Source organism: Charadrius vociferus, unplaced genomic scaffold, assembly GCF_000708025.1.
Source record: "Charadrius vociferus isolate BGI_N301 unplaced genomic scaffold, ASM70802v2 scaffold32, whole genome shotgun sequence".
Classification (NCBI taxonomy): Eukaryota; Metazoa; Chordata; class Aves; order Charadriiformes; family Charadriidae; genus Charadrius; species Charadrius vociferus.
Genome location: NW_009647856.1, coordinates 12,590,459 through 12,602,749, shown reverse-complemented (window position 1 = coordinate 12,602,749; position 12,291 = coordinate 12,590,459). Strand labels below are relative to the sequence as shown.

Sequence of the window (12,291 nt, the reverse complement as noted above, 5' to 3'; positions counted from 1 at the left end):
AGGGTTGCCTGTGTCACCTGGGAGAAGCCACCACTGAACGCAAATATCCACACACACACCCCGGAACGCAAAGCGGGCAGGTGGCAGATAGCCAGGCCTCGCACCACAAGTCACCGTGTTGCCTTTCCGGTGCGACACCGGCAAAGCATTTCCCCCGTGCCTCAGTTTACCCAACCGGACGAGGGAGGCACCTGCCAGCGCCCCGGAGGTGACAGCGGGATATGTGACGATGGAGTTTAATGGGTGTCTCTCAAGCCGGCGGGGCTCTGGCGTGGCATCTCCACGCCCAGGGCGGACATCCCGCATTCCTGACCCCAGCATCACCCCAAAAATTTGCCCCAACGCTTCCTCCCCACTTCCTCCCCCCCCAAAAAAGTCTGAGAAAAGGGGTAAATTCACCCCACAAGTGTGTGTGTAGGGGCTGATTTCCTCCATTTAATGCCCCAAGGCACCCCTCCAGCCCCAAGTCTGGCTGGAGCAGGAGGTAACGCACAGAGGGAGGGTCGGATCCACACCCCGGGCAAGATACACTGTGGGGTGCAAAGGGGAACACGGTTTTCTTTGTATATTTAAATATTATGCATTAAATATTATATATTTATATCCCTGGAGGTGTTCAAGGCCAGGTTGGACGGGGCTCTGAGCAACCTGGGCTGGTGGGAGGTGTCCCTGCCCAGGGCAGGGGGGTTGGAACTAAATGATCTGTAAGGTCCCTTCCAACCCAACCCATTCTGTGATTTTTGAGTTGGAGAAGTTGGGACAGAGGGTCCCCCATTTCCCCAGCCTCAATGCTCCCTGACCAGTTCCAGGCAACTGGGAGAACAGGAAGGGAAGAGAAAAAAAAAACCAAAAAAAAAAAAAAAAAAGGGGGATTTTCCTCTTAATTTCTTGAAATCCTTGCATTTTGTCTGTGTACTACCATAGTTTTGCAATGGGGACAATTTCAGGGTAATGGGGACTATGACGGCATCCGGTCCCTTTTGGGATGCCTTCAGACCATTCTTGCAGGACCCAGACCCTTGTACGTGGGTGCATGAGGGATTTGGGGGCCCTCTGAGCCCTCCCAGGTCTGAAAACTGGGGTGTGCAGGCATGGGTGGTGGATGGCCTTGCCCACCCCGGCATGGGGACATTGATCCCCCCCAACTGTGGGTGCACCCCGTGGTTGTTGGGCGGTTCCCTGACCATGGTGGGGATGGGCAAAGTGGAGATTTGGGGGAGAGGATAGCAAGGAGAGTGTGAGAAGCCATGGGAAACTGGGGAGATGTGGGGAGTAGGGGGAGCTGGAAGAGTTCTGGGGAGCTATAGGGACACATAGAAAGCTGTGGGGAGCTATAAGGAGTGGGGGGAAGCTATGGAGGACAAGAGAAGCCAGGGAAAACCACGGGGAGCTGTTCAGGGAGAAGGGGATATGCAAGTCCAGGCAGCTGTGGAAGGGGCTCCTCCGTGCCCCACAGCAGAGCCCAGCCCGTCCTCTGGGGCTGAGGGTAACCCAGGGTGTGTGGAGGGATGACACCTCTATCTCCACCCCAACTCCCAGCCCAGCATGGCCATGGGGTGAAGCAGCCCTTCGTTAGGGCTACACAATTAGGAAAGGTGACCCACCCAAAATCAAGCCCCACTGCTCCCTGGGGGCCTCCCTGCCAGCACCCACCCAAAAAGCTGACAGCTAAAGGGGGTCTCTCAGAAGAAGCCCCTCGGTGGGCAGGTGAATCCAAAAGTTTTGGGGTTCAGCAAGAACAGGGATCTGCCCTGACCAAGGCAGCCACTGCTTTCCCAGGCAGAGTAGCCAGAAAATGCCCCAAAGGGGATGGGGGGAGATGAAGAAAAAAACTCCAGAGTTGGGGCTGGGGAAACCAAGGCAGGGGTTTGGAACCAAAACCAGGTCCTCTGCTCCAAAAAAAACCAAAGAGGGAATGCCATTTCCATGCCTTCACCCACACCCGTGTGGCTGCAGCAGGTCTGGGGTGAGGAGGTCCAAATGAGCCTGGATTGTCTGCAAAGTCTCAGCCCTCCCTAAAGCCCCTTCCCCGACATCCTCGAGGATGGAGATGACAGCTCAGGGTCTCCCTTCTTGGCTTCTTCTTCCCCTTCCACAGAGACCAGTCCCTCCCCAGCATTCAGCCTCCTGGCCCCAAGCCATGGAAGCCCTGCCTCCTCCAGGGTTTTGGCTGCATCCCAGCCTCCCCTGTTCTCTGGCCCAGGCGATTTATCACCTCAGGGAAGCTATCAGCCCCCAATTAAATCCACTTCAGGTAGCTGATTGCTGGGGCTGATGCTGGCGGGCACTGGAGTACAAGGCTGGGGGCATCTCTGTGTGTATAAGGGCTAAGGCCATGGCAAAGACCCCACATCGGGCACAGGAGACAGTGGAACAAGGAGTAGGAAACTGGAGAGGGAGGTGGCTGGACACTGATCCCACAAAGATGAGCATCCCAAGGGATATGGGAGCCATTTGCTAGGTCCAGAGCTCACCCTGCCTCAGGAAGAAGCAAGGCACCAGCAGTAAGGAAAAAAAAAAAAAAAAACCAACCAAAAAAACAAAACTGAAATGTTTATTCCCACCTGGCATCACTTCCCTGCGCTGCTGGTGGCGGGTCACAGCTGGACAAGACGGTCACCCTCATGAGGTGACCACGTCTCCTCTTTCGCCCCACACGCCTGCAGCACATCCCAGCTCCAGATGGGGCTGTCGAAGCCCTCAGGGCCAAGGGCTACAGCAGCAATTTGTGAAGGCAGGGGGCTTCAAGGAAGGCAGTCAGGGAGGAGGGGGTCCCAGCAGCCGCTGGAGGCTGCGTTTGGCGTGGAGCCTCCTCGGCATCCCCTCCCCTGGGCATGGAGCTGCCGTGGGAGTGACTGCAAAGTTGATCTCCGCCAGACCGACGCGATGCCCCGTGCCACCAGTCAGGCAGCAGTTCCCAGAGGCAGCGGTCCGTTCAGGAAGAATTCATGCTCTCCCACTGCCGGAAAATGCGGAACACCTTGCAGGACTTCACCGAGAGACTCTGCGAGAAAGGGGAGCAAAGTGACAACCAGAGGTTAAGGCACTGCAACAGGACCTGCAACTGCCACCAACTTGCCTACAAAGCACGTGAGGAGCAACTGCAGCAAAAAAAACCATCTGAAATATCCTAATTGGGTGCTGAGACATCAATTTGCTCCTCTTCTTTGTTAGCTCTATTTACCAGAACTGGAGGGGAGAGCAAGGTGGCTGTAAGCAAGAAGCAGGATGGGTCTCCAGTCATCCCTGCTCCAGCTGGAGCTCTCACCTCCATCTTGTGCCTGGTCCCACAGGACCTGCTGGTGCTTTCCTGGCACATGGAAGGGCCAGAAGGGACTGGCGTATTGGGGACACAACTCACACAAAGTCCCCAAGACAAATGCTGAAGCAGGCCTGTTCCACCAGTCCCTGCAGCTCAGCCCCAAAGCAAAGCAGGAGGAAGCCAGCAGGAAAAATCCAAGGGGATAATGGGGCCTGGGGAGGCAGCAGCAGGTACCAGCTGCTCCACAGCCACTCGGGGACAGAGGAATATGGCCTCAGCTCAGCTCCCCTGGCTCAGCAAACCCACTGATCCAACAGCCTGGGGCTGGCAGCCACAGGAGCCAGTGGTCAGGGTGTCCGCAAAGATGGGTTGGGAGCTCTCTGTCAGGACATGAAGTGAAACCGGATCTTGGGCAGCGCTGAGCTGCTCGGGAAAGGCTGTTATTTATAGCAGCCCTTGAACAGAGCTGCATACAACACATCGTTGTAACGGATGAGACCTGGCTGAGAGACTGTCAGCGCAGCCAGAGGGGAAGCTGAGACTCTGCAGACACACGCTTGGTCCTTGCCACCCAGCTGGGCTTGCATTCAGCTCAAACGAAGCCTATCTACCCCAAATTCTGCCCATAATCTTTCAGCCTTGGGCAAGGCTGGAGCAAGCGGTGTTTGTGCGCTTGGTTTCAGGGTTGGGTATCCCGCAAGCTCACCACAGGCTCCGTCTCAGGCACTCTGTCGCACTTTCTGGTGGCGAGGAGCGTGTTCAGTACCACTCGCCAGCCCGGCTCTGCCTTTGCAGGCTCCTTCTCTGTCTGGGTCATGGTATCCTCCAGGGTTTCTCCTCCATCCACTGCATTGACCCAGGGACACCAGTCACGGTGCTGAGAGCTGGGGTCAAAGAAGCTCCTCAAAGAAGTGTCCTGGGTAGAGAAGGAGGTGAGAGTGAAGGACGACAGCGACAGCATGGTTCAAAACAAACTCCAACACCACAATAAAACCCTCTTCATGCCTAAACACCAGGCCTGAGCTGGCTACGGTGACAACACTGGTCCCTGGATCAGGAACACCCTGCCCAGATCCATCTCTTCCCCACTCAGGCCCTCTGTGCACCTGCACCCAGGTCACTCACCGAGCTGCTAGAAGAGCAGAGCCGTGCCCGTTTGGCTCTGCGAAGAGGACTGGATGGCACCTCCACGTTCTCCCCCTGCCCCATACTGCGGGTGACAGGGCGGCTCCTCAGAGTGGGGCTGACCACCTCCAACTCACTCCGGTCCATGGGGATGGGAGAGTCCCAACCCCGCGGGCGAGGGATTGCTGGGGACGGGCTCTTCTCATGCTGCCAGTGGGGAAAGAATAAGGAATTACTACAGCTCCTCCAGTCACCAACACATCCTCTGCCTGACACGGGGACCCTGCCCAGCTCAAACAAGATCAAAGGCTTCTCAGCCATCCTGGCAGGAGTTGTGCCACCTTCCCTTCACACTAGGAGCATCTCACAGAATCACAGAATCGTCAGGGCTGGAAGGGACCTCTGGAGATCATCTAGTCCAACCCCCCCGCCAGAGCAGGGTCACCTACAACAGGTTGCACAGGAAGGCGTGCAGGCGGGTTTTGAATGTCTCCAGAGTGGGAGACTCCACCACCTCTCTGGGCAGCCTGTGCCGGCGCTCCGCTACCCTCAAAGTAAAGAAGTTCCTTCTCATGTTAAGATGGAACTTCCTACATTCAAGTTTGTGCCCGTTACCCCTCATCCTATCACTGGGCACCACTGAAAAAAGACTGTTCCCACCCCCCTGGCACCCTCCCTTTAAGTATTTGTGTTAATAAGATCCCCCCTCAATCTTCTTTTCTGTAGACTAAAAAGACCCAAGTCCCTCTGCCTTTCCTCATATGAGAGATGATCTAATCCCCTAATCATCTTCGTAGCCCTGTAGAGGTGTCTAGTTGGATATGGGTGAAGGCAGGCTCTGATTCGGAGCACCTCAAGTTAGACAAGCCCCAGGATGCCGTCTGGAAAGGCCCTTCTTGTGCCATCCGACAGGAGAACTGAGGAAGGGGAGGACAAAGAGCTGCAGAGGGCAGGGGTAAAGGCACCAGCAACCCACTTCTGTTGACTGTTGCCTACAGCTGGAGACACAGCACCAAAATGAGTTTCTTTCATGGTAAAAAGCAGCGGACACCCAAACTGCATCAGTCTCATCTCCTGTGTGCCCCTGTATCACCCAGACATCCCAAGCTCACGGGATGGCTGAGCTGGTCCATACCTGCTCAGAGCCCGGAGGGAGCGTGTCTTGGCTCCGCGTGAGCATCCTGCGCGGAGACATGGGCACGAGCGGGAAGCGTTCAGTGGGTGTCGGCGGAGCACTGCTCGGGCCGCAGGAGTCCAGCTCCGGCCCTGCAGACTCCAGCTGGTGAAAGCCCCACAGTCCCACCTTCCTCATGCAGCGGGAGCAGGTGATCACCGAGAGGTGCACGGAGCCAGACGCAGCACTGTAGGGACAGAGCCAAATCACAGGAAAAGGTCAGGGACAAGCCTGGGCCCTTCCCCAAAATCACAGCTTTCAGAACAGATGCAGGTATTTGGCAGAGAACAGGAACAGTCTCAGTCGCAGGTACCTCAGCCAACACATTTCAAGACATCAGTACCCCCGGGCTGAAGAATGGCTGACTTACCATTCTTGTAGCCCCATAGGCTAATAAGTAAAACAAGTCCATTAAAACCCATCTATAGCGTTGATTCAAATTGTCTCAGTTACCTTTTGGCTTGCCACAAAGCAAGAGCACACTCAGTTACAGTATATCAGCCGAGGTTGTCCCCATCCTCAGCCCCAAACTGCCCGGCCACGGCGGCAGCTCCACTCTTCCCCACCATAAGCCCTTTTCCAGCCTGCATTATACGCGATTGCTTTAACTTCAGCAAGCTGCCTCAGGCACATACAGCATGGCTATTCTGCTCACAGCACACACTTTGGGAAGCGTGAACCTTCAGGTCACGAAGCTTCCCTCCCTTCCCACAGGCCTGACAAGCAATGAAAGCGTTATGGAGGATGACATTTCAGGGATTGACTTCAACATCTAAATCAGCAACGAGTGGGGCAACCGACAGCTCAGTTGTTTTAGACTCTTTGCCGTCTGAGGGAGACATCCATTTTAGATTAGGTAGCTTTACACTGGGGTTTCTGGAAGCCTGTCAATTTTAACAGCTGGAAATGATAATAAAATAGTGAAACAGGGGATACCGAACATTTCACAGGAGGGATATCTGCATTCCTCTAGCTTCTGATGGGTTTCACCAGCAACCCCAAAGTGCAGCAGACACTTCGGTATCAGTCCTACACCACCACCCACCTGCAAGTCCAGCCGCACAGAGCCAGGATGCAGGCAGGAACGTGCACTTGCAGGATTTCCGTGGCAAACTTCATCGGCGGTTTCTCTCCCTCCGTTTTGTGCTCCAGTTCCTCCCCGATCAGCTGGAGGAGCAAAGTGATCTTCTCCTCTGTCAGGGACTGCGGGACAGTGAAAGGTGGCACAGCCTGATAAAATACACCGCTTCTACTCACAAACCACCTCCTACGTGGAGAAAAATCTCTTTTTCACTCCCAGAAAGGCCTGGGTGCGTGAGCCAGAACTCTCAGCACTTCTACTCTGGTTAAGAGGCAAAAGCCACGCAGAAGCAATAGCTTCCTCCTGCCTTGAGCCCATCTGACCCTCCCCATTGCATGGGCTCTGTTCAAGCACCGTTTGCTCCCCCAGGCGTGAGTGGGGACAGTGGAGGACCTCCATCGCCCATGGCAAACACAAGCCTGAACAGCCCCCGTTTGTCCCTCTGATCCCAGGGAGGCAGAAGGGGCTCTTTGCCCTTGCTCAGGCAAACCACAACCATTTCTGGGCCCATTGCTGAGACACAGCATGAAAAGAGTCCCCAGAGACTCTCAGTCAGGCTCCAGACCTTGCTGCTAGCGGGACAGCTGGGGAGTTAGATGTGTAGATGCTATACATTCATTTGCTTTATGCTGTCTCTTCTCAGGGGGCTCTGATGGGTTTCATAGCTCAGCCAGCCCACGGTGGCAACCATAAAACACCTCTGCGATTTCTGCTGAATGGATGAAGAGTTCCCCGGTTCCCATACGGCTTCTCGCTGCTGAGAGCCATCTGTTTCCCAGCCAGTGAGTGCCCAACAAGCCAGACTTGGCTGGAGTAGAGCAGGGCCTGGCCAGGTCCCTCGGAGGAGGCAATCCCACACTTGCTCCTGGCTGCAGCTACGCTCCAGCCTCTCCTGCCGTAACTCCTGCTCTTCCCTCCTGACTGCTGAGCTTCCTCGCACAAGAGGCCCTCCTGTACCACGCTCCCTCACCTTCGTGGTCCTCTGCCCACACCTCTGCCCTGGGGCAGTCTCTGGCACCCCAAATTCCCAACCCCACCTAGAGCAATGACTGCCTCCAGTGGGATCCCAGCCACTCATTAGAGGGGCAATCCACAGGCTGACGCATCTCATGGAGTGCTTGGAGCTAACAAACAGGGGCAGGGGCTGCCAGTGAATGCTCCCAAAGGAGTCTGTAGGACCCCAAATCACTTCTGCCAGGCACCAGAGAGCACCTCGCGTGCCAAAAAAGGTGCGGAGTGGGAACCAGACACTGTAGCCCACTTGCCACTGGCAACATCACGGTGACATAAGCCAGCTGCGTTGGCCAAGAGCTTGCACAGCAGATGAGCCTTTCTAAACTCCCTTTTACGTGCTTCCAAAAAACACCAGATGAAACCACCATGCAGGGAACACCCGAGGAGAAAGCCAAGGCGATGACAGACCACTCACACACGCAGACAGGGCTGAGCTTTGCCTGCCTGGCAAGCTCAAGCCTCTGATTTGAATCTCGCAAGTGTTTCGGTCAGGGTTTGCACAGCACAGGCGTGCCTGGCATTGTCACCGGGCACTTGAATGCACCCAAGCTTGGGGCCAGGCAGGAACTCACCATATTTTTCATGTCTTCTGGTCTGAGGGAGGGCAGCTGAAGCTCCAGCTGACACAGGCTCTGAAAGCGGTCCAGGAAGTCCTGGAGAAGGGCTCTGGGTTCATCCACCAGCAACATGGCAAAACGATCTGGTGAAAGCAAACATGGGAGGCCTGAGCTGTGCCACCAGCCTTCCCACCCCCCTCCTTATCCCTCAGGGCAAGAGAGGAGATGAGTCCAGCCAAGGTCTTCCCATAATGGTCTCCTGGCTTTTAAAAGAAAAGCTGAGCACAGCCTTTTTCCTTTGCAACCACCCTTCCCCATGCAGCGCAGGTTTGAAGATGAGATCTGTTGCCCTTTGAGCATCCTGTATCATCCAGTCCCTGCTGTCCCCTCCCAGTTACAACCTGAAAAGCATTTTAACTGCCCTAGAGGCACGCAAAGGTTAAGAGAGGCTGGGTACAGCCCGGCCTGGCACTCCAGCCATGGCTCAGTTTATTTGTTTATTTGCTGAGGCTTCTCAGAGATGTGGCTTTGCCACTCTGTGTGTCATCATCCACATGAGGGGAAAAAGGGGACTGTGATGACACCACTTGCTTTGAGAACCTGAAGAGAAACCACAATTCCTACAATGGGAGACAACAGCAGCAACAGAAAGGGAGGGAAAAAAAGGGAATAATGCCAGACGTGCACTAGCTAGGCTCTGAGACACCAACCTGGGCAGGGGCTGTCCGGCCAGAAGCAGAACTTCTCATGTGCGGTGCACAAGGCCTTCTTCAGCTCCATGCAACGCTCCTTATCTGCAAGGCAAAGCTCACTTCTACTCCCCTGCAGAGCCATCTCCTCGGGGAATGATTGGGAAAACCAAACCAGGAGAAGAAGGGATCAGGCTACGAGGTCTTCCCCGCTCCTCCTGTTCAGCATGGCTTGGGCGACAGATGCCACCTGAGGCTGTAGCTTGCAGAGCCTGAAGCTCTCACCTCAGAGACATCTCCCTCCCCACCAAAAGGAGCTGTCGCACCTCCAGCCTCCCTGCAGGCAAGCACAGAGCAGCGGTTCCTGCAGCAGCGAAGGCAGGCTGGCTCAAGGGGCTATCTCCACAACAGCAAGTATCACCAGAGTGGTTCCACCTCCCTGCAGCTAAAATCCCCTCCTGTTCCTAGGCACGGCAAGCACGGAGCAGGGGAACCTGCCACACTACATGGCAGCGCAGTGGAAACACAGCTCAAATCAACCACCAGCACAGAAACTGCCTGCTCCTGCCAGTTTTACCTCCTGGGCTGCGGCCAGTCCCTAGCTAACTCACCTGACCCCTCCACCCTGGCTGTAGGAGCCAAAACACAGCCACGTCTAGAAATCAAGCTTCCCCCCAAAAAGACTTGATATTTAACTTATCCATACCTTTCAGAACCAAATAAACTATTTTCCAATTTATTATTCAAGCCCTTCTTCCAACCTGTGATTATTTTGGATTTTCCTAAACCAGTACAATTACCAACAGAATAATTAGGCCAAGGTTTATTTAAAAAAGATAGTCTGAACAAACAGAGGACGTCAGTATACAGAGCGACCCAAAAGGAAACGCTCATACAGTTCCGCATTACGTATGACCCACACTGTGTTTGTCAGCCATCAGGGCTGCGCTCTCTGCTGCCTTCCAGATAAAAACAGCAGGGACATGCAGTCAAGAAAACTGAGGAGCAGAGACGACACTTATTTGCGGTGGAGTAATAAACATCCTTCTGCAGAGGACAGACACAGGTAAAGGAAAGTAAAAGTCTGGGCAGGTGATAAAGCACAGGCCTTTGCTATCCTGTGGCTCACGAGCGACACTCAGGTGGTGGGGCTGAGCACACATTGAAGGCTGATGTTCCTGCTGCACTCTCAGCCCCATGTTATCCACCGTGGGAGAGATGGGAGCTGTTACTGCCTGTGCCTCAGAGCATCAGGAGTGCCCTGTGAGCAGGGGAAAAAACAGTGCTGATCCTGGGCAGGGAGCTCAGCGAGGGCAACAGGAGGGGGGAGTTTTACTGCTGGTCATCCAAGTAGTTTAAGGAGGGCAGTGGAGAAGTTTATTTATAAATTACACAATGTGACCACCTGAACAGTCCGACTTGGTGACCAGCAGCCACCAACAGCCCACATTAGAAAAAAAACTTAGTGGTGGATTAGGGCAGCAGACCGAGCAGTCAGGAAACAAAATTTAAGAAACAATGCTACTTGAATGCGTCCAGAGGAGGGCAACAAAGCTGGTGACAGTGCTGGAACACGCGTCCTGTGAGGAGCAGCTGAGGACCCTGGGTTTATCTGGTTTGGAGAAAAGGAGGCTGAGGGACAACCTTGTTGCTCTCTACAGACTCCTAAGGAAGGGACGTGGAGAGGGAGGAGCTGATCTCTTCTCCCTGGGATTCTGTGATAGAACACACAAGAATGGCTCAAGGCTGCATCAGGGGAGGTTCAGACTTGATATTAGGAAACATTTCTTTACCAAGAGGGTGGTCACACACTGGAACAGGCTTCCTAGAGAGGTGGTCGATGCCCCATGCCTGGTAGTGTTTAAGAGGCATTTGGACAATGCCTTTAATAATATGATTTAACATCTGGTTAGCCCTGAAGTCATCAGTCAGTTGGACTAGACGATCATCATAGACTCCTTCCAACTGGAATTATTCTATTCTAACCCATCTCTGACAGCAGAAGCAGGAAGTTTTACCGTGTTCTCACAAACTGAAGGAAATTTATTCAGCTTGCACTTTATCTTCAGAGACATCAAACACCCAGCACCACCCAAGACAAGACTACAGGAGTCATTTACACACACAGCAAGGCACAGCCCACCCCCCATACCCACCAGACGACAGAATACGTACACTTGTTGAAGTCAAACGCAAGCTGCAGGCTCACGCAGAGGAAGGCCTGGCAGCTGGAGCACTTCAGCATGTCACACTCTACATTGGTCCAGCCGTACTTGGCGCAAACCAGGGGAGACAGTTCGTGGGGTTTGCCTGCCCACTTCAGCGGGTGCTCGCATTAAGGATAAAACCCAATAAATTACAAGTTGACCAGGCAAAGCTTTGGCCACAGCTTATTTGGCCAAAGGAGAAAAGCTTCCAAGAAGATGGAGCCTGCAGAGAAGCTACAGGGAGGGTGACAGCAAAGCAAGGTGGGGGACGGCTGGAAGCTCAGTGCCAGAAAGGATATGGTGAATGTTTCTACTCTGCTGAAGTAGGCTTCCTTGCTGGTGGACTCCAAGGAGAGAGCATCCATTTGAGAAGATCCATTAGCTGATTCTGACCAGTCAGACATGTCCTTCCTAAAAGGAACAGCAAGTCAGCAAGCAAAGCATCTGCGCTGCCCTGGAAAGATTTCATTAATAAAAAATGCACAGACCACTTTCTAGCCTCTTGTCCTTCAGGCTTACCCTTACAAGAACCCTTTCTCCAGAGCTCCTAAGCCCTGACCTTTAATTACTTTACTAATAAACCAATTTAAAAATATAAGGCAACAAAAGAGATGCACATTAAACACTTCACGACAACCAACAGCAGTGGCAGATGGGCATTTGATTGACAAGGAGGAGACAGGAACTTGTTCTCCGAGCCTGGTGAAGGCAGACTGATGATTCCAGCATGTCTCTGAAATTGGGGACACTCCCAAGCTCCCAACACTGGCATCCACAGCCAGAATGTTGGCCCCTGTGGCTGGAACGCCATCCCCCTGGCAAGCGCTACCCTTTGGCCTCTCCTCAATACCCCTCCAAGGGCCAGAATTCAGGGATGGTTGGATCAAGGGTGAACTGTGCCTCTGACAGTGAACACAGCTGCTTGGCTTTAGTGAGATACCCCTAAAGCTCAGCCACCCAGTGCCACCAGTTGCCTTCCAGACTCCCCAACACCCACCAGTAGCTCCTACGACTCTCAGTGTGTCCCCCGGTATGTGACCCAACTCTTTTCAGGTCAGAGCCCCAGTACATGGCCATAGAATCACAGAATGATAGGGGTTGGAAGGGACTTCTGGAGATCATCTAGTCCATATCCCCTGCCAGAGCAGGGTCACCTACAGCAGTTGCACAGGACGGAGTCCA

General features: G+C 54.0%; 2 protein-coding genes across 2 annotated transcripts in view; both read right to left on the bottom strand.

The window, feature by feature from the left end:
- UBE2H (ubiquitin-conjugating enzyme E2H) overlaps window positions 1-2,626 on the bottom strand; it is a 55,533-nt gene extending 52,907 nt beyond the window's left edge. The window contains exon 1 of the mRNA XM_009883034.1: window positions 2,565-2,626. Within this exon, the coding sequence (XP_009881336.1) occupies window positions 2,565-2,626 (62 nt within the window). The remainder of the gene's footprint in view (window positions 1-2,564) is intronic.
- A 309-nt stretch (window positions 2,627-2,935) lies between these two features.
- ZC3HC1 (zinc finger, C3HC-type containing 1) lies at window positions 2,936-11,513 on the bottom strand. Its single transcript, XM_009883033.1, has 9 exons — window positions 11,409-11,513; window positions 11,078-11,228; window positions 8,924-9,007; window positions 8,229-8,356; window positions 6,607-6,764; window positions 5,523-5,748; window positions 4,388-4,594; window positions 3,969-4,178; window positions 2,936-3,004 (listed from the first exon to the last, which is right to left on the bottom strand). Exons 1-9 carry the CDS (start codon window positions 11,511-11,513, stop codon window positions 2,936-2,938), a joined length of 1,338 nt encoding a protein of 445 aa, XP_009881335.1.
- Window positions 11,514-12,291: the final 778 nt, after the last annotated feature.

Bases quoted from the DNA above. Each gene is read 5' to 3' on its own strand.
- ZC3HC1 (XM_009883033.1), bottom strand. From the start codon at position 11,513: ATGTCTGACTGGTCAGAATCAGCTAATGGATCTTCTCAAATGGATGCT. The intron at 8,357-8,923 runs GTTGGTGTCTCA...TGCTTTCACCAG, and splicing joins GCCGGACAGCCCCTGCCCAG to ATCGTTTTGCCATGTTGCTG. The intron at 3,005-3,968 runs GTGAGCTTGCGG...CCTTTCTCGCAG, and splicing joins TGCCTGAGACGGAGCCTGTG to AGTCTCTCGGTGAAGTCCTG.